General features: G+C 34.7%; 1 protein-coding gene across 1 annotated transcript in view; it reads right to left on the bottom strand.

Moving 5' to 3' along the window:
* LOC136041482 (glutamate receptor 1-like) overlaps positions 1 to 22,881 on the bottom strand; it is a 254,832-nt gene that overhangs the window by 198,054 nt on the left and 33,897 nt on the right. The window contains exon 5 of the mRNA XM_065726181.1: positions 9,759 to 9,891. Within this exon, the coding sequence (XP_065582253.1) occupies positions 9,759 to 9,891 (133 nt within the window). The remainder of the gene's footprint in view (positions 1 to 9,758; positions 9,892 to 22,881) is intronic.

Here is a 22,881-nt window from a genome sequence, read left to right as displayed (position 1 = left end):
CAGCTACACAAAATACTGGATCAAGCCAAAATTATCGCAGGCATTTCAATAGCGCTGCCTAACCAAAGAGCGATATGGACACAATGTACTTTTTTTTTTCTTTTCACCAAGGCGCTTCGTATGGAAGCAATTGTTGTAAAAATTTCGGGAGGAGCTCATTCGATTGGAAATTGATAGTTCTAGTGCTGTTTTGAAGAATCAAAAATGATTGAAGCGAAACCAAACCCCTCACACGCCCATTAATTCTCCAATCTCATCCAATTAAAATTTTGAGATAGCCATTTTTTCAGCATAATTGAAAGGTCCAGAAACTATGTCTCTAAGATTGTAAGCCCCCCCCCCCCTGCAGTCCCTTGGACAAGGGGTAAAATTAATTCAATTCACCCATTGTTTACGCATCCACAAACAGTTTGTTGTAACGAACTATAAGTAAGGAGCGACGCGGCTCAATAGTAACTGAAAATCTAAAAAAGAAAAATTGATAACAATAGACACCCCAAACACCCCTAAAAAGTGAGGTTATCCTGAAGAAAATCACACCATCAGATTTAGCATATCAGTGAGCTCTACTATAGAGGTTTCAAGCTCCTATCTACAAAATAGTAGAACTTTGTTTGTTTGTTGTTTTAATAATAATAATAATAATTTATTTATCACCCACTTCACAAAACAGAGGTTAAGTGAAGTAAAACACACAAAAAAAAAACAGCAAAAGTAATACAAAAGAAACAAATTTAATCACATACAGAAAAAAGACGGATAAGGCGATGAAAACATCCTAGCCTATAAAGCGCTTCAATAGCTAGCTTCGCAGATAATTTTTCGAAAGCACCACTAATAGCTGTCGCACAATACTTTTAACCAGTTTTGTATTCCGGTAAGAACGAGGTAGATATAAAAGAAATTTTCAGTACCGGTAATAATTTATGCGAATACGTTTTAGATCACCAGTCAACAGAAGTGGCCTTTTGCTTTTAGCAGAACAAAGATAACAGATGTGTTTTTATGAATTTGTTGTTTTTTTTTCCTAATGGGTGATTGCATCGAACCAGTGGTCCAAGAACATTTGAAGATAGCTCATTCGAAAAGAAATTAAAAGTTCTAGTGGGGTTTTTCAATTAATGGGGGTTCAACTACCCCCTTCCCCCTCACTCCCACACCTATTTTTCTCCAAACACGTCTGAGCAAAGTTTTAAGATAGCCATTTGATTCATCATAGTCCAAAGGTCCAATAATTATGCTTTTTCTGATGACTTGACCCCCTATAGCTATTGTGGAAAGGCCGTAAGTTACACAATTTACCTGTATAATTCATAAATAAGATAAAATTTATTTCAAAAAGCCTGTGGGCCATAGCAACACAAAGCTCAGTCTATAAACAAAGCTCAGGAACAAAATACAATTCTAGATAATACAAATAAAAAAAAGAAGAAAAAACACGAAAAAAACAAGAGCAAGACGACAAAAAAGAAACATACCAAGGCTCAACATTTTAACCAACAAATACCAATCATAACATAAGTCAAATCCTAAAAATGGTAACAAGCTATCCCCTTAAATGTGATTCCCTATGTTTAACCCGTAAACGAAGAATTTTACTCAACTGCTTAATAGCACATGCGTTCTTCTCAGCCATCCGCTCAATTAACCAGCATTCACTCCCAAACACTCGTCCAAAACATGCATTCCGCAACTCAGACAACTCTTCACACTCGAATTCAAAATTAAATAAGTTCTCATTCATAAATCCCAAATAGGGCAAAAATAGGGGCCAGCCACCAGCTTAAACTATATTATTTGTCATTTGGAAATATACGGAAAATTTTCGTGTAATTTTTAATAAGAGAGGGGATATTTTCCACAGGAAAAATTATCCGTGTAGAGGAAATTTCCCCAAGAGGATTTTTGGGAAAAATGTTCCATCGAGGGAGGAGGGCGAAGGGGAATTCCTACCAAGATTTCAAAAACGGTTTTAAATTAAATAAAAAAATAGTGTTTAATCTCGCTTTCTAGGCTAAAGTCTGACTTTTTGTTTTCAATCCTTAAGAAAGACTACTCAAACACAAGGGCTGTTGATTCTGATTGAAAACCAAAGTATTTTTATAACCTTTAAACTGTTACCGTAAGGAGCAAGGGTTGAGGAAGGAAGAGCCCTCCTCATATACAGAGCAATTTCGGTATGTGTCAAGTTTTACTGTTGCTCCTTACTTTCAGATGAGAAAACTTGTTTTTTAAAATTTAATTTCTAATCAGAGGCAAAACCATAGTGTTGCTTTTAGACCATATGGCTTCAATGTTTTATTATTTATTTTTTTCCAGAGAAACTTAATATGGAAGATATCATCCTATAAATTTCAGAGGTGGCTTACTCAATTGGAAATTGGTAGTTCTGTTGTTATTTTTAAAAGTCAAAAGGGATCCGAGGGCTACTATCCCCCTCACGCCACCTTTCATCAAATGCATCTGGCGCAATTTTGAGATGGTCATTTTGTTCAAAATAGTAAAGGTCAAATAATTATACCTCTGGAGCTGACAAAACCCCCCATAGCCCCCGAGGTAAGGGCTGCAGGTTATGCTAGCTGCCAGTAGTATTGCCATAATGCTTTTGAAGACACCCTTTCCCTGCTTTTAAAAACATCCCTGGTTTTTAAAGACATCCCTTTCCCATCTTTCCATGGGAACCAGCAGGTGCGCGTCATAGAGAATGTCTACTTTTGCATATTGCGGCACAGGAAACATTTTTTTTATGGTTGTTACGTTTAAAAAATCTAAGGGTATGGGCTTGTTTACTGACGGATTTCCTTTTAAAAGCCTTCAGAAGCCCGCTAAATCAAGATTTCCTTGGGCTATACCTAATGGTTTCTTTTAAAAGGCCCGCAAAGGCCATGGCTTCTTTACCCCAGTATTTCGTTGGGCATTATGTTTAAGAACATACAAGAGCCAGGGTTTCTTTAATTCATGGTTTCCTTGGGTGTTATTCTTAAAAAACCTAAGGTGTAGGGAGAAACCTTCAGGGGCCTTTTGGACCCAGGGATTTCTAAGATTGTTCTGTAAAAACCTCCAGGGGCCTTGTTTACTTCAGGATTTACAAGATTGTTATATCATAGTTTCTCTGACTCTTTTTGAAAAACCTTTGAGGGCCAGGGCTTCTTAACTTCAGAATTTCTTTGGACGTACTTTAAACACCTTCAAGGCCACCACATCCCTCCATATCCCCGCCGGTCCTTACATCCTTCTAATGTATCCACCATTTTATGCAAGCGAATTTGCAGTCGATTTCTATGAGCAGAGCAATTAGAGAGACAATTGATTTTATAGGACAAAGAAGAGAACAGCCGCTACTATTTAAACGGGGATATCGAGTGATTCCATTGTCTCCAATACCACGTAAACTGTTAGATCTATCGGTCAACTTACCTCACTATTGAAAAAGGGTTCAGTCCATCAACATTTTGGATATTGTTCTTAGTATTTTCATTAGTAATGGATGCTTTTACTCTAATCACACGAGGTTGTTGTCTAGCCCTAAAATTGGACGAGATATTTGCAAGACATATTATATTGTTGAGCAAATCCAAGTTGAAAGAACGGTTATTCTTTGCAGCAAAAGCGAATATAATGCATACACAGAGGCTACAAGATGTATTGAATGCATTAATGAAATATATTGAAGACAATGATCTAAATCAATATATAAGAAAGGAGTGATTTTGTTACTACTCCATTTTTGAAAATATTTTTCTTGTTGTTTGATATTTTACTGGCAATGAGAGAGTAGAAAGAATCTTCATTCTTTGTTAGTCTGTACTCGGCAGTGAAAGTGTCAATATTAAAAATGTTTGATTGTAAAAACAAAAAGTCAATGTGGAATCTTGTGATTTTGGAAAACAGTTTGATTCTAAATCGTCATTTTCAACGATTTTGGAAAAATGCTTGATTCTAAATGATCATTTTCAAGAATTATCTGTTCAATGGAAAATATTTTCTCAAAGAATGTTTGACAATATAATTAAAAATTCCATCTTTGGATTGTTGTATGAAACTTTTAGGTCGTGAGCCAGATGCAATTACTCAATTTATTGACATACTAATTGAAACAGCAAAACGATATTGCGTATTTGCTTTTTAACACTACCTAGAAATTCATTCGAGACAAATATTTTTGCATGGCAAAAACCAATAATTTGGAAAATCCTAACCGAATAGGTTTTGTGACGTCACTCAATTACTCCTCCTAGAAGTAAAAGAAACATCCATTTTATCGATTGCAAGTCAGTTTCATTTTGGAAGTAAGACAGTCAGAAGTGAAAGGAATGTCTTATTCATGTCATTATGTTTATGCTAGTCTCCTTTAAGAATTACACTATTATTTATGACTATGAGGAAAAATGTAGATTATACAATCAATTTAAATTGCATAGAGCATACACAGGGGCAATTTAAAGACTGTAATTTCCGTCTTGAAGACGCTAGTGACTCTTACACCAGAGGCTTCCTATGCTCTAATTGTCATTATGACAAGTGTCATAGACTAGAAAATAGTTACCCTAGTATGATTAGAAAAAACCCTACACGTGATTTCAATTTATTTTTAAAATACTGGTATCGTCGTGGCTTTAAATTGTTTTGGAAGGAAAAATTTGGTCAACGCTTCAATTGCTGGTTTTGAAGTTTTGAAGGAATTTCGCCATTGATAAATGGCGAGTCGGTACAAGTATATGAACCCGTTGCAGTATATCGTTGATAAAAGAGCCTGGTTTTTACGACATCGCTCTGAAGATACTGGCTACTATAAATATGAGCATACTGATTTTTAACGAAAGTAAAACAGTTCAAAATAGGGATGAAACCTTTTTATTGACAGTGAACAGATACAAAATTTAACTGGATATTTCGAACACATATACAGTGTTCATCATCAGCAGTACATGATGAACACTGTATGTGTGTTCGAAATATCCAGTTAAATTTTGTATCCGTTCACTGTCAATAAAAAGGTTTCATCCCTATTTTGAACTGTTTTACTTTCATCATGGAAAGGCAGTGTGGTCTTCAAAGTTATATACTGATTTTTATTTGACTGCTACACAAAGTAATTCTTTACATGAGGATATTGTGTCTGGAATGGCTTCAACTAACCATATTGAAATAAGTTAGTTTTATAATATGAATCAAAATAGCATTATAAATTTTACAAAGGAATATGATAAAAGCGAAGTTACATTGTATTGTAACAAATGGGACTCTGACTTTGCATTCCAAGATGAGTACAAGCTGAATTCTAACGAGGTGTCGCTATTTATCGTTGTCGACGGTTACCTATATGTAGAAGAAGAAATTTAAAGTATGAAGACTTTTATTTTAAACTAGCTGTTGGAGTAGTGCTTCGCGCCACCCCAACACCTAGTTGGTGGGGTGCTTCGCGCCCCCCCGAGCCCCCCTGCGCGCGTAAGTCGTTACACGCCATATTAGTTACGCGCCATTGTAGTTGTGTCCCTGTGTCCCACCTGTGAATAGAGATTGATATAAGTATATGTTTTTAACTACGTAAAACATGCGAATATACAACATTCTTCGCTGTCCCATTGTCTGTGCATATAAATAGATTATCAGGCTCACTGACTCTTGAACACGCAACATATAATTGTCCATGAGAAAAACAATCCGTATTCAGATCTATACCTCATTATTCTAATGATGTTTCCCTGTGTCCTGGTCGTCATTTATATTCCCTGTGTCCCGGTTGTCATTTGTGTCCCTTTGTCCCAGTTTGTAATTTCTCTTTGAGTGTCCCGGTCGTCATTTATATTCCCTGTGTCCCGGTGTCCCAGTCGTCATTTGTGTCCCGGTGTCCCGGTCTGTATATACATTCGTTTTTGAATTGGTCTTTTTTTAGGTTTTAGTTTTTTACCTTTTTTAGTTTTTTAGTTATACCTCATGATTCTAATGATTGTCCTTGAGCTTTGTTGATGGTGATTGCTAATCGAACATTCCCTGTGTCCCCGTCGTCATTTATATATCCCCCTGTGCTCCCCGGCGTCCCCGTTGTAGTTGTGTCCCTGTGTCCCGGTCGTCATTTATATTCCCTGTGTCCCGGTCGTGATTTGTGTCTGGGTGTCCCAGTCTGTAATTTCTGTTATATTCCCTCTGCCTCGGTCGTCATTTGTGTTCCGGTCTTTAATTTCTCTTTGAGTGTTTTTTCTTTTTAGTTTTTTTTTAGTTTTTTACCTTTTTTCTTTTTTTAGTTTTCTTTTTCTTCTTTATTTTTCAGCGTCACTATGAAGTACATATCGCCGAATCTTTGTTTTTTTAACTTAAATCTGGTAGGCATTGATGACCTTATCCAAGTCAAAATCCCAGACCCAATCATCATCGCTATCATTTTCAGTTTGGATATGTTTTGACTCTCGCTGTCCAGTAGGATTTTCATCTAACTGCGCGGTTTTGCGTTCTTTAGCCGCAAGCCTGTTTTCTTGCTGTTCTTGTGATTCCTCGGCACGCTTTCTTTTCTTACTTTCTCTATCAACCGCAAGCCTGTTTTCTTGCTGTTCTTGTGATTCCTCGGCACACTTTCTTTTCTTACTTTCTCTATCAGCAGCAAGTTTTTTGGCATAGACTGTTTGAGCAGCTTCCTCGGCTGTTGCCATTGTAGGTTCTTCAGTCATTTTACAATTAAACATTTTTCCGTACGAATGTCTTAAATACCTTTAATGACGTCATCGTCATAACAAACATGACGACAACTAACTTCATGACGTCAGTCGACACACAAATATGACGTTACTCGACACACACACACAGACAACTTATTTTTATATATATGGATAAAAGGTTTATTAATAAACAAATTTAGAAAGATATTTAAAGCAATTTACTCTTAGGGCACTGAAATATATACTATACAGGTAGAAAAGAGTATTTTCAACTAGAAACTCAGTTAATCGAAAATTATTTACATAAATGCTGAGCAATTCACTATAATTATAGCCGCGACATCGAAAAATAAACTATAGTGGTGCATGAAAACCATAGCTTTCGTTCGATATATCTTGTACTCGCATCCGATTTTGAGCAATAGATCTCCCACTTTTCTCAGGAAATTTTTAGGTGTGAGGTTTGTAGAATGCATACGGTAGGCCAAGAAGAACGAAAAATTCAATATTTGTCGCCGTTTGAAAGATGTATAGCGAAAAAGATGCATAGTCTTTATCGCTGACGGACTACAATTAACAATGATTATGATATTGTTAACCCTTAATATGTTCAAGGAAATCCGAGGGTGTGCAGTAGGATTTGTATTAGGACATGCCCGGATCCAAAATCCATTGATTATTTGATTTGTTTGTATGGTTCCACTTTTAATAGGACACTGCTTTCTGGGATAATTTCCCAATGGGCTTCAAATCAATTTGGCCAGGTTAATGCTAACCTCTCCACCAACAGTCCAGCAAAGGTACACGCTAAACGTACAGTGCTCGTTCGGACATTGCTCACATCCTGAGTACCAGACAAATCGAACAAAATGAGATCATGAGTTTTTACAAATGTTGCATCGGTTAAACCATTTTCAAATAGTATTGAATCTTAATCTTTTGATTGCACTATCAATTCATATAGGGTATGCAATGGCAAGTAGTTTATTTTTCGCAAAATAAAATTGGACAAGGAAGTTGTAACTTTATATCAGTATTAACAATGGGAGGCATTGATTGGGGTATATTAAATATTTCATAATTTATTTTTACAGCCAAGGGTATATCATTAGTTACATTAGGTATATGATTAGGTAGTGTCAGTGTCCATTTTACTTTCATGTGAAATGGCTAAAATCCTAAATTTGTTATAGGACTCGGTAGTCGTCAGAATGAATTGTATTTAACTTAGATAGTTTAAAAGATTATTGCTTGTATTAGCAATGTTCCATTTAGTAGACACTTTTGTCTAAACAAATAGTGTAGTACAGAACTTTTATGTGATGACCCATCGGCAGCACTTGGTTTTTCATTTTTAAATTTTTTGACAATCACATTCAAATCCATAAATGTGAAATTCAAATCTATGAAACAGTCTTCACTGAAATAAATTTGAAAACGAACATTTTCAAAGAGCAGATGTTGCGAATAAAATTATTCATAGTAACCATGTTTTTCGCTCACTGCAACATTTTCTGCATTAAAAAGATTCAATGTTGATGTGATTGAAGGATGCGATTCTTTGTATGATAAATATACCAAATCTAGGAAAAGGGATTCTTTTTCAATCCATCAAATTTTTGCTCTTGTTTTTTTCTTCTTTGACAAAAGGGATGTCTTTCGCTTCTGACCTGATTAGAGACTGAAGAGTGATGTGGTTTTTCTCGCCCTTTTTAAACCTTTTCGGCTTTGCCGTGTTTTCAATTTCTCGCCAAGGATCGTGTTTGACCAGTCGTTTTTGTGAAACACTTTCTTCAAAATGCTTCCGAGAGCCCCAATCGTTTAGTGTAGAGGACGCAAAATCCCAGGCAACCTGAGCAATATTTTTACCAGGGATATTGCCTAGCTATGCAACTTACCAAACCAATTTCCAAGATCGTGGCCCAACATTGACCAACGACCCCTCTAATTGTCCAATTCATCACCCAATTGCCGTGGTCTAAGAGTAGCATCATAGCAATCAATATCAGGGAAAACAAAAGCATTTTGTCTATTAGCCATATCACTGAATGGGTCAAAAAAGGCATTTATTCACGGCAAAATATTTTCTTATTGTTAAAGTATCGCTAAATTCACTTCTTAACGTTAACTAACAGAGTTCCAAATATGAAGTGTTTACAAGAATATATTGAAGGTACTTTATATATGAGTGGTGAATTTGTTTTTGAGTTGTTTTTTGTTCCAAGACAAATCGGGGGGTGATATTGGTATTACCAGCTCTCGACATTTCATACAAGGATACATAAAGAAATATACAATTGTCCGTTGAGAATAATAGTAGCATGTCTGTATTAAAAGTATCTGTAAGTATAGTTTAGAATCTCAGGATAAATCCTAGCTTTAAAAAAAGAGTTCATCGCCCCCTCGATCCACAGAAATGCCCCGATTAAATGCACATTAATATTTTCAAAAATGTTAGATATCTATACACAGCGTCTATGATTTCGACCTTGTCAGATAACCAGAAGAGATGAGGGATTGATCCAGAAGTAAAAGTCAATCTTCGAGAATAGTAAAAAATCATTTGAAAATCCATAGCAACCGTGAATACAATAAAGTTCAATTTTCGCATCATAAAAAAGATGTTTCTTATATACTTTCTTGGCACTAATGTCAAGTACATCAGTACAAGATTAGGATTCAGCACTAATTCAGGCTTCACTAAATCTATCCTTAACTAAAATTATTTTTGTTACTTTTCGCAAATAAGTAGTTGCTATCTAAAACATTTTTTAAGATTAAAAATGAAATAAGCCTGATGTACACAATAGATAGTGTTTGTTTAAGTTATTAAGATAGATTTAACAGGTTAGTAAGAACTTGGTCTATTTGGAAAGCAAAGTCTAAGGAAGATTTAATGTCTTGAAAATGACTTTCAACATTTGTTGACCGGTAGGCTACTATAGCCAAGTATTACTAATCAGCATAAGAAGAGAACAATACTCACGCTGAATCGTTAGGATGATCAACAGTCGTGAGAAGTAGGCCTGAGTGGTAACAACTCATTTTTCTTATCTTTTTTTTTTAGTGTGTCTCTATATTACCTTTATAGTAAATAGATATTACCTGTCCTTGCGTTCCAGGGTCCGCAATAAATTTAGCACATCTTCTGCAGTAGAAGCCTGTCGCACAATTTCTAAAACAAATGAACTGTTCAGCGGATTAATTGACTGATAGACATCTTGCAGCCTCAGCAGCCCTGTAACCGATAATAAAAAGATTAGAAATTAAATGAAAAACGAGTAAAATGTAGTAGGCTAAGGGGAATTTTTCAGATAGAATTTTCCGCAATAACTTTACTGGGGGAATTTCAGCAAGGTTGGAATTGTCCGAAGAAAGGGGGATTTCACGCGGGAGTAACTTTCCATGTTTTCGTAGGGGTGGGGGGGCCCAAGGAGGTGGGAGGAAGAATTTCCGACATTGTTTGAATAAAAGAAATAATAAAAAAACAAGTTTTTCCAACTGAAACTAAGGAGTAACATTAAAACTCAAAACTAACAGAAATTATTCAATATGTGAGAGGGGATACCCCCTCCTAATTACCACACTCCTTACGCTTAATTTTGAATTTTTGCCACAATTTTTTAAAAGTGACTCCTGAACGACAAGTGTCGTTTAATTAGAATAAGAAGCTTTTTAAAGTACTTGGAAATTTTAGTACGAAGACCGAGGTATTAAGGAAGGGGAATCCCACCTCAACTAAGGAATAACTTCTGTTCGTTTAAGTTTTAATATTTCTCCTTGCCTTTAGTTAAGAAAAACTTGTTTTTTTTTCTAATTAATCACAAAAGCTGGGATTATCTTGTTGAATATCAGTGTATATTTGTCTTTTTGTTTTTGGTGGGAGAGGCAAATTAAGTTTGCACATAATAGTCTTTAAACACTTGGCATAGTAAATTCAGAATAATTTTCATTACTAAAAACTAATTCCACTTGATAAACCAGGAAAATACTATAGGATTTGTTTATGTAGATAGAAATAACTAAAATTAATTGCAATAAACGTAATAAAAGGTGCTCCAAGGGCTTGGCGAAGCTCAACAGCCATTATGTGGTGACAAAACAAGTAGCCAGAATTATTTTTCAAGACAAAGAGGCGTTTTCTGTCATTTTGTGGCATAAGACCGTAGTTTTGCCAGAAGACGGCCTACTTGCTGTCGATTAAAAATTCTGAAATGGCCGATTGATTTAGAACTATCGAAAAAGCATTGATTAAAACTTCAAGTTTAAGAGGTTGCAACATCGTGTAATGGTGAATCTGTTCCTAAAGAATCATGCAGTATATACAAAATTAAGAAATAGATATTTATTTTAAAGTTTCATTTAACTAAACTTCATAAAGACATAGACATTTATTTCAAAGGTTTGCTTAACTAAGTTGATTCACTTGATGTTTCTTGCAATAATGTGCAATGGTGAATAATTGCACACAAGCAGTTATGGCAGGGGAGCGATGGATTATTTTGTAGCTGGGACGACGCCTAATGCCTTAGAAAGTGCATTTCTATGCCCTGGTCTTCTAACCCATCGTGAACCCTCAGATAAACATAGAAGAGGGTCTGGGGCAGAAAAGTCATAAATCTATCTCAAGTCTCCCTTCATTTGGATTAAGCCTGAGCATAGGGGCTCTGCAGTGCTAGCGTTCATCACATTGCAGACATAAAGACACTGCAGATACAACGGTGGAGAGAAGTGGGGGGGGGGGAGTTCATGAGTGCTATCAGTAAGTTTTTCCAGGTTGGGGGACAAATCCTATACGGGACAATATTTTAAAGAGATTTAAAATGTTATTGTATCTCATTTTCCTATTTGTGTACAGTTTTCAATGGCTTCTTGGTTCCCAGGGGGTTATTCCCTAATAGTGTCCAAGGATACATCCCTATAAAAAGAATTGATAGAAGGATTTGTCTTGAAAATCCTGGAAATGATGAGCCAATAATTAATTTTTGTAAATTCAGACTCCCCCACTCTACCTTCCTAATAAAGATTTGAGGAGTGCATTTTTTCAATGATGATCACTCATGATCATGGCTCATGTGTTTTAGTAGTTGTTCTTACATAATCGGGGGGAAAAGTTTAACTTAAACGTAAGGAGTCACGGGTAGCTCCCACATATACGAAATAACATCTGGCCGTGCTAAGTTTTAATGTCACTCTGTACTTTATATATATATATATATATATATATATATATATATATATATATATATATATATATATATATATATATATATATATATATATATATATATATATATATATACATATATATATATCTTTATTATCTGTTATACTTAATAGCAACCTCAATTTCTGGAGGGCAACTTTTACACAGCATTGCTTCAACAAAAGAGTTCACGCTCTCTTAACTGAAAACTGCTAAAGTGAATCTTATTGACAAAATAGATTTTCAGACTAAAACGTAAAATAAAGTTTAAAAGATTTTTGAAGTCTTGGCGGAACCTATGTGAGCTGAGGACGCTAAGCCTGCGTCGAAAAATTATTTTATTAATTTAGTTTTGATCGATGAGATTTTTTGAGTAAGTGTGTTTAATTTCTGTTTGTCTTCTTGTTGACGACGGCTGTGATATCTATATCCAAAATCCTCATTACATGCTCTTGTTTTATGTGGTGACGTGTGGTGACGTGGTGACCTCTGTGTTTTATGTGGTGCATAGTGTGACGACAGCAAAATGAACCAGTTTGTTTTCATAACATTTAATATCGATGCTTGTCTTTTAATTTCATGAAATGGAATTTTAAGACAATGATATTGAAAGACATTAAATTTTCTTTAAATGTTTTAAAATGGAATTCGAATAATCCTTGTACTTGTTTTCTTCGTATCAGCTTAGATATCTAGAACAGTGCCTCATTGTCTGTTGCTGCATATCGTATCGCATCAGTCAATGTCATATTTAAATTAAAGCTTGTAACAAATTTGATTCAAGCATAAAATTTATGAAAGTACAGCTTGAAGTTCATAAGATTTTCCACAAGCCGAAGCAACGCGTCATTACCTTGGCCAATCTTGGAAATTTCAATTTCAATTCATAGCAAACTATTCAGTTGATGAAGGAACTAGGGAATACCTTTAAACCCACGACTGGGACTTGTCCTTCAAATAATGTCCTAGACAAATTTTTTCTTTGAATGATCATTTGTACATCAATACACTTATATTCTTAGATAGGTAGGTTTTTATTTATTTTCCCTAAATCTGTCACATAGTCTTTTGATCTTCAATAGCTTAAAAAGAACAATTTTCTTTTTTCGAGATCAAAAGGGTGTCATTGGAAATGTGGAAAAAAACTACTTCCGTCTGACGAATCTACCTCTGTTAGTGATACCAGGCTCTGTGGCATATTGTATTGCATTTTTCCCGTACATTTTTACAGCCAGGGTTTAAATATGCTTATAAGTATCTACACTCCAAGAAATATGTGCATCACTTCAAATGAATTTCAAAACAAGATTTTTATATGTCATGACATTCATGTTTGTTTAGTCCACAATTTTAAATTAGGGTCTTCGTCACTAGATGAAATATTGAGATCAAATCCCAGTCAAGTATGAATAAAAACCTTACTGCTTCTTCTGCAGATATTTCCTTGGTAGCTCTTAGTAGTGACGCCATAATCTATTTAAGGGGTGCCATAGCCGCTACTCTTTTATTCTTTGCCCCTAATCACAAAGAAGTCTGACGGTGATTCCACCAAGACACCGCTATCGATAACACGCACCTGTTTGTTATGGGAACGTTTTTTCTTTGGTTGTTAATACCTGTTTATCACGTAAGAGGAGATTGTTCACCTATGTTAAAGATGGCATAATCTCACATAGCTTGTTAGTGATCAGGGCCCACGGTCAAGTAGAGAACCCTCCCTACTTTCATTCCTACTTATTTCATTTCCTTCAATATTTTTTTTCATTGTTTTCTTCGGGATTTTTTCTTCAATATTTTTTTTCTTCAAAGTTTTTTTTCTTAGAGAGACTTTCTTCAAGACTTTTCCTTAGGGAACCTTTACAATCCGTCATCAAAGAATTCTGACCACTACAGAAATCGAACGTAGGACCAGTGATTTATACACCAGAATGGTGCCTTAACCACCTGTGCTAACAAATCCTTCCTAATATTACGGCTAGGGAAGTAAACTATATGAAATAAGCTGTTTCTCGCATGGAGAATTCACCGCACAATTTATAAATTGATAAAGCCATAGACTGCGTGTTTTCTATCTCTAAAAATGTTTCCCATGGAAGGGAGAAAATTGATTAGTGGAAGTGTGCTTAGTGGGATATTATTTTTATGCATTTGACACGCAAATGAATGTTAAATCATAGTATTTCTCATCCTTTTTTGGGCAAAACCACAGTTTGAAATGTTGATTTGCATATTTTCTACGATCTTCAAGCATCAACGTCTTAACTTGCTACTAATTAAAAACTGGCCAACCCCTCCGTGATGCCCACCATGGTAGTTCACGACACTGTGACACCCTGTGGCTTGCCCGTGGTATCCTCTTGCACAAATATCATTTCCAAGGCATTTTCAATTTTTTTTTCTAGAAAATATTCCTATAAGCTAAATTGACCATTGGTTTTATTTTAAAGGTAGGGCTTTTAATTTAATTCTTAGAATGTGATAGTCCAAGGCAGTTCTAGCCACCGTGGCAAATTGACTGCCTGTGGCATAACTTTTATATGTAATATTAATTATCAAAGCATTTTCAACAACTTTCCTGTAAAAACAACCCAATCGCAATAGTGGAATATATTGGAGATTAATCTTGGAACATGAATCCTAAAATATGTAGACAAAGGTTTTTAATTTACATACAATTTTGTTAATAAACAAAATATACATAAATCATTAAAACACTTTATTCTTAGGGCACTGAAATCAATATTATACAAACAGGAAAGGAATACTTTCAACTATAAAGTTGTTCAATCGAGGATTGTCAACATAAATGCTGAGAAATTCATCGTAAGTGTACTCACTGCATCAAAAATATGATAAGCATAAAAACTACAACTTTCGTTCAAAAAAGTCTTAATCCGTTGAGGGGAGAGTGCGAGAAATTAGAAGTAAATTCAAGAAGACATAGGATATGTGACATAATTCCATTATAATTTATTTTTAGGTGGGATTAATTTCTAGAAATTCCCGACCTGTGCCACTGTATGATTGGTCCGTGACGCCCTCTGGCACCCTCATCATTCCTAAAGCATTTTCAGACATTTTCTTGATAAAAATAGTGATTTAACTCCATTATTATGTGGAAGGACTTGTATATTGTCTTCGATATTCAAGCATCAACACACTTCACTCCCACCGTGGCAGTTTGTGGCTGTTCTGGGGTATCCTGTGACACACATTATCATTCCTAAAGTATTTGTCACCCTATATCCTACAAAAATAAAATAATCCATAATTAATCATTATTTTTATTTGAACAGCAAGGACTTACCATTCCACGCAAGATATTTTCCCAAATTTGTTCTGAATTTTTCCAAAGAAGGGGAAAAGTTCACTTCTGTTCCAAATTCTTCCAAAGAAGAGAACGCAGTTCAAAGTCTGTCCTGAATTTTCCCTAAGAAGAGCGGAAAAAGTTACACTTCCTATCTGTATTTTCCCCGAAGAAAAAAAAGTTATACCCCGATTCTGACTCTTTCCCAAAGAAGAGAGAAAAGTCAAATTTCAACTTTGAATCTTACCCAAGAAGAAAAAAAGCTCAATTTTAGTTCTGAATTTTTCCAAAGACGAGAAAAAGGTTATACTTCTGCTCTAAATTTTCCAACCTGTACTGCATCTTTCCTATGTTAATCTTATTGCATTAACATACATGCTAAGAATTTATTCAATGAAATAACAGAGTAAATCTGAAAACCCTGGCCGTCTCAAGAACTCTATTATTATTCATTGAAAGGTGATTGAATTCTCAACAAGTCTAGAAAACAATCTTTTAATAAGGACTCTAATATATCAAAAGTTCAGCTTCTCTTCTGAATTTTTCCAAAGAAAACAAAAATGTCACACTCCTCTCCAGGATTTATTGAAAGAAGAGAAACAAGTCCTGCTACAGTTCTGAATTTTTCCAAACGATAGAAACCAAAAGTTCGACTTCTGTTCTAAATTTTCCTAAAGAAGAGAGAAATATAATACTTCAATTTTAAATTTTTCCAAAGAAGAGAAAAAAGTGACACTTCTGTTCTGATTTTCCTCCGAACAGAGAAAATTAAGACTTCAATTCTGAATTTTTTCAAAGAATAGAAAAAAGTTACAGTTTTGTTCTAGATTTTCCCGAAGAAGAAAAAAAAGTTCAATGTCTGTTCTGAACTTTTCTGAAGAACAAAAAAATTACACCTCTTTTCTGGATTTTTCCATGGAAGAGAAAAAGTTGCACTTCAATTCTGAGAAGCGAACAAAAGTTCAACTTCTATTCTGAACTTTTTTTAAAGAAGAGAAAAACTTCAAATTTTTTTCAGGATATTTCTAAAGAAGATAAAAAGTTGCACTTCTGTTCTGATTTCCCGATTACACTGAAAAAAGATCTTGCTCTGTTGTGAATTTTTTCATAGAAGACAAAAAAACTTCACTTCAGTTCTGAATTTCTTTTAAAGAAGAGGAAAAAAGTATCGATTTTGCTCTGGATTTCTCCATCTGTACTGCAAAATTCACCATCTGGTCTTGTTGCTATGCCGTTATGATCTTTGTTTCAGGAAAATTTTTTGGCACCATTCTGACAACTCTATGTTTCCAAGAAATTCATGCTTTGTTTCCTAGAATTTCTTGGCCTGTTGCCCTTCAGTGTCGTTTTTATTAAATGACTGCTATAGATATTTCACACGGAGTGAAATTCAACATAAGGTTTTGTGTTATTTCTTAAGATAGTTGTTTTCAAAAATTGTTGGCATCATTCCTCTGATTGCCCTGTCGCATAGGCATGCTTGCTGAGCATTTTGTTGATAAAACAACACAATGAATCTGAGCAGAGCTCTGACCATATGAAGAAGTTTACTATTATTAATTGAACTGTGATTGAATTTTCAACATGTCTAGCAAAACATCCTTTGTTATAGATTCCAATATACCAAAAAGTTCAATTAACTGTTCTGAACTTCCCAAAGAAGAGAAAAAACTCATACTTCTGTTCTGGATTTGCCCTTAGAAGAGAAACAAGTCATGCTACTGTTCTGAATTTTCCCACAGGAAAGAAAAAAGTTCAACTTCTGTTCTGAATTTTTCCAAAGAAGAGAAAAAAGTTCAACTTCGATTTTGAATTTTCCAGAAGAAAAGCAAAAGTTACACTTCTATTCTGATTTTATTCCAAACAGGAAAAAAATTTAAATTTTATTCTGAGTTTTTACTTAGAAGAGAAAAAAGTTGCACTTCAGTTCTGAACTTTTTCCGAAGAAGAGAAAAAACTTACAATTCTCTTCGATTTGAGTTGTCAACATGTCTGGCAAAAGAATTTATCATAGTGATTCTAATATATCAAAAAATCCAACTTCTGTGTAGGATTTCTATAATTAAGAGAAAAAAGTCACACTTCAATTCTGAATTTTCCTAGAGAAAAAAATTCAACTTTCGTTCTCTACTTATTCAAAATACATTTGATTTTCTAGGATTTTTTTTGTTGGTGACATCAAATACTTTGCTCACGTCCCTAGTGCCATCATCTATCAATTTACAGTCAGAGATGGCACTGTTTTTATTTTCCTACGCAAGAGCTAACATCTTTTTTCACTAAGGTTTTAGATGGCACCACAACTGATTTTTTACTGAGGTTAAATTATGCTAACTGATTTAGAGTTAGGTTCGCTTGGGCTCAGTGAACATGACCCAAAAACGAGAGTGTGTGGATTTAGTACAACCTTAAAGTTTCAATGTTAACTAACAATTCTCCTTTTTTCGTGTTTTAGTCCAACCATAAAACGTTCAAATCGGGATAAGTCCATCCATTTAGAAGTTAAGACAGGTATAAAATTTCACATATTTCGATCACATATGACGATTGTTCTATTTGTTATACTGTGTTTGTTAAACTTTTGTATTTGTTTTCACTGTCTAAATAAACAGACTTATTCCTATTAGAACGCTTATTTGTTCGAAAAAAGAAAATGTTTAGTGAGCACTGAAACTTTAAGCCCATACTGAATCCACAGGCTCTTCTTTTTGGGGGTGGTGAAGACAGAAATATAAGACGATTATTAGTGAACATTGAAACTTTAAGCCTCTACTGGATCCACAAGCTCCTCTTTTTGGTTTAAGCTTTCTGAGACTAAGCGAACCCCACTCAAAATCAGTTAACATAATATAACCTAAGTGAAAAATCAGTTATGGAGTCATTAATAATTTTAGTGAAAAAAGAGGGTAGCACATGGGTAGGAAACTAAAATGGTGTCGACAGGAATTTAATAGATGAAGACAGTAGGAACGTGAGTAAAGTATTTGATGTCACGATAAAAAGAAATCCAAGAAATCAAACGTATTTTGCGTAAATGCAGAATAGAAGTTGAACATTGTTCTTCACTGGGAAGATTCAGAATTGTAGCGGACTTCTTGCTCTTAATTAGAAAAATTCTACTCAGAAGCTGAATTTTTGGATATATTAGAATGCCTATCAAAAGTTCTTTTGCTAGACATGTTGATATTTCAAAGACAAAACAGGAATTTAACTTTTTTCTCTTCTTTGGGAAATCTTTAGAGCTGTAGTAAAACTTTTTCTCTTCTATGGAAAAATTCAGAATGCAATTTAAACGTTTTTCGGTTTAGAGAAGAAACGGAACAGAAGTGTAGCTTTTTTATCTTCTTTAACAGAATTCAGAACAGAAGTACAACTTTTTACTCCTACATGTAAAGTGTCATTTTTTCTCTTCTTTCGAAAAATTCAAAATCGAAGTTGAACTTTTTACTCTTTCTTAGGAAAATCTCAGAAGAGAAGTTGAACTTTTATCTTTTTTCTTTGGGAAAATTCAGAACTGTAGAATGACTTGTTTCTCTTCTTTGAATAAATTCAGGAGATAAGTGTGAGTTATATCTCTTCTTTGAAAAAATTCAGAAGAGATGTCGAACCTTTCCTTTTGGTATATTAGAATCCTTATCAAAAGGGTTTTTGCTAGACACGTTGAGAATCCAATAACTGTTCAATTAATAATAAGAGCTCTGCAGGTGGTCAGGATTTTACTCAAATTCATTCTCCTATTTAATCAAGAAAAGGCTTAGCATGCATGTCCATGCAACAGGGTAGTCATCGGAATGTTGCCGAAACAGCTATCTCTAGGCATAACAACAGGACCAGATGGTGATTTTGCAATACCAATTGATTCAGAACAGACCTGTAACTTTTTCCTCTTCTTTGGACAAATTTAGAACTGAATTTGAACTGTTTTCCTATCTTGAAGTAGATTCAGAATTGAAAATTAACTTTTTTCTCTTCTTTGGGAAAAGTTGCAATTGGAGCATAGCTTTTTTCTTTTCTTTGGGAAAATTCAGAATAGAAGTTGAACTTTTTTTCCGTTCTTCGGGAAAATTCAATTCAGAAGTTAGACTTTTTCTCTCCTTTATTAATAACTTAAATATTATGTTTCAGACTTTGGTAAATTCCAACCCACCTGTCTCTGTATCTTGATAAATTCCAACTTCAAATGTCTCTAACTCTAAAAAAAATCCGATTAATTTCTCCCAGACTATGGTAAAAATTTTGTCCACCTATTTTAGACTCTAGTACACCCTCTATGAGCCTGTTAGTAGTGTCTATGTCTTGGAAAATTTATGTCAATGAATCTTCGACTTTGTAATAAGTAATCTGAACCTTGGAATTGCTAAGCTAATCTAAAAATAATGGTAACATAACAAACTAATGCAAACTAAATTTTTACTGAAATAATGGCATGTGGAATATCACCATCAAAAAATGAATGTTTTAAATCTATTCCAATGTCACTTATTCCATTTCGGGGTGATACACGATTTTAAACATTGTTTCACCTACAACCTCATTGCACATTTATCATTGATATTTTTGGGTTCATTGACTAGATTTGTTGGTAACCCCATGATGGTACTAGCAAAATTTGCAGGTGCTTTGTTTTTCATCAATTCATCTTTATATTCCTTTGTTATATTATTTACTAATGTCTTTTATATTTTACTTGAGGTTTCAGTGTCTGTTACGACGTTATTTTTACATAGATTGAAGTTTGGGCACATAAATTAGATATTGCTTATGATATTACTAGCCTTTTTCTTGTCTTCTTTTGAATACTAAAACCAGAAAAATGGTGACAGGATCTGTCAACGGGTAACGTGTTACCAGCGGCAGTATTAAATTTGGCCTTCGTCATCAACTAAAAGCTTTATGTTTTCAATCTCTTTGAGCACTATGATCTCTCGGTAACTGATTCTTTCTTGTGGACCATTTTGACGAGGGACATTCTTGGGAGCTCTGAAGGAATTGAACTCCCTACTGACATTTCAACACACACATACATTTTCAATAAGATTCCCTTTAATGCTTCTCTTTTTCAGAATTCAATGCTTCGATAACATTATCATGAACACACACTTTCTTAAAATATTTCATCTTCACCTTATTAAATAAGATGCAAGTTTTTATCCTCCCAATGTAGAAATAATAGTGTTCGAAAACATTCAATAAACAAGCTAGTGTCAATAACCAGCCATAGATCACCAGGGAGGCAGCTGGATAAGAAATCATGGAACCGGCGGAAGTAGGAGTGGAATTAGTGGAATCAGACCTCTGGAATCGGGGGGCAGAAGTAGAAGATCTGGAACTGACGGAACCTGAGCTTTGGAATCAGTGGCAGAAGGTACGGAAACGGTGTCAGAACTGGAATCGTGGCCGTTAGAACCGTTGGAATTTTCCTTTAAGTTTACTTAAAGGAAATACTTTTTTTTAGAAAATGTCTGTAAATGCTTTAGGAATGATATAGATGCAATAGGGTGCCATGGGCCAGCCAGAATGTGCCAGGGTGGCGTGAAAAGATCTAACAATGGAATGGTAAGTCGAGCTGTTCAAATCAAAACAGTTATAAGCTTTAGATCATCGGATTTGTTGTAGGAAAATGGCTAGAAATGTTTTAGAAATGATAATGCGTGCCACAGGGTGCAACAGAGCAGCCGAACATTCCCAAGGCTGGACGAGAAGTGTGTTGATGCTTGAAAATCAAGGAGAATATGAAAATCAACGTCTCCACTAACCAATAGAGACAAAACATTGTTTGGGGTGCCATAGAGCGCCACGGGCTAGTCATAGACTGGCACGGGTTGGGAAATGCCAGGAAGAATAAATATGGAAAGAAGAAAAAAAGAGTAAAATATGGAATTATTTCACATGTCCTATATCCGCTTGACCTCCAATAACTCACCCCCTCCTCTCAACGGATCTAGACTTATCGATCAAGAGCTATGGTTGTCATGTAATATTATATTAATGTCATGGATATACTTACAGTGAATAACTCAGTATTGACAATCCTCGATTGAACAACTTTATAGTTTAATTATCCCTTTCGTAGCTGTACAATATTGATTTCAGTGCTCTAAAAATAAAGTGTTTTAATAATGTTTGCAAATTCGTATATTAGTAAAACTTTTATTTAATATAAAAGCTTTTGTCTTTATCTGTTTCACGATTGAGATCTTCTATGTATTTTACTGTTGCAATTGGGTTACTTTTGTAGAAAAATTGTTAAATATGCCTTAGAAATGATAGTATATATCACATGGATGCCACGGGCCATCCAGAGGGTACCAATGTGACGTGAACTGCCTCGGAATATCACATTCTAACAATGAAATGGAAAGTTCCAGTGTTCAAATAAAAATAATGGATAATTTAGTTTATAAAGTTATTTTCTAAGAGAATGGTCTGAAAATACTTTACGCAAGATAGAATATGCCAGAGAGAGCCACAGGCTAGCCATAGTGTGCCATGGTGTTGTGAACGTCGATGGGGGGTATCATGGAGGTCCTGGCTTGTGAAAAAACAAATCAATGGATTTAAAGCATAATTTTTATCAAGGAAATATTTGAAAAATGACCTAAAAACGATAATATGTGTCACAAGCAGGCCATGAGCCAGCCACATATTGCTACGGTGGCATGAATTGCTTTGGAAAAAAAAAAATCAAAAACATTCTTTTTTAATGAGTACCAACTACAGGAAAAACCACACTGAATTAAGTAACAGATTCTCTCAAACCTCGAAAAACTCTTTTAAAAGATACAAGAAACATTTATTTTTTAAAAATTTTCATTTTTAATGAGCACTAAGTAATAAGGTTGATGTTCTAAAATCGAAGAAAATATGCAAATCAACGTTTATAACTGCGGCTTTACTTGATACGGGATGAAAATATTATGATTTAATATTCCCCTGTGTGTCAAATGTATTACAATAATATCCCCCTTAAATCAATGCCACTAATCGTTTTTCTCCCTTCCATGGGAAGTACTTCCGGAGATAGGAACCCCGTGAACTTTAGCTTTACCCATCTAGAGACTGTGTAGTTAACTCTCCATTTGGAAAAAAGCTTATTTGATAGAATTAATCCCAGAACATAATATTAGGAAAGATTTGTTTGCACAGGTTGTAATGACACCATTCCGTTGGGGAAATCGCTGATCTTATGTTCAATTTCTACAGCGGACTAAAATCTTTGATTACGGATTACAAAGGTCCCTTGAGAGGAAATCTTAAAGAAAATCTCTCGAAGAAAATATCTTGAAAAAAAATCTTAAGGAAAAACAAATATTGAAAAAAAAATCTTGAAGAAAATGGTATTCGAAGGAAGAAACATTTCCTAAAGCAACACATAGAATATACGCAAGCACCAGTTACAATTGGGTTTCCCCACTTGACTAGTGCTTTCTGAGCTCTAACAATTCAGGCGAGATTACTTCATTCTCAACATAGGTAAACAATCTCCTATTACGTAACAAACTGGTAATAACAACAAAAGAAAGAAGAAACATTCCATATTACATAACAAACAGGTTCGTATAATCAATAATGGTGTCTTGAGGGAATCGCCCTTAAGCTTCTTCGTTATTAATGGTGAAGAAGAAAAGAGAAGCGACTATTATGCCCCTGAAATAGATTATGGCGTTACTACTCCTCTTCTACTTTTTTCCTTGTTCACTCTCCTTTTCGAGGAG

The sequence above is a fragment of the Artemia franciscana genome, chromosome 2, assembly GCF_032884065.1.
Source record: "Artemia franciscana chromosome 2, ASM3288406v1, whole genome shotgun sequence".
Taxonomy (NCBI): domain Eukaryota; kingdom Metazoa; phylum Arthropoda; class Branchiopoda; order Anostraca; family Artemiidae; genus Artemia; species Artemia franciscana.
This window is presented reverse-complemented; position numbering and strand designations above follow the sequence as displayed.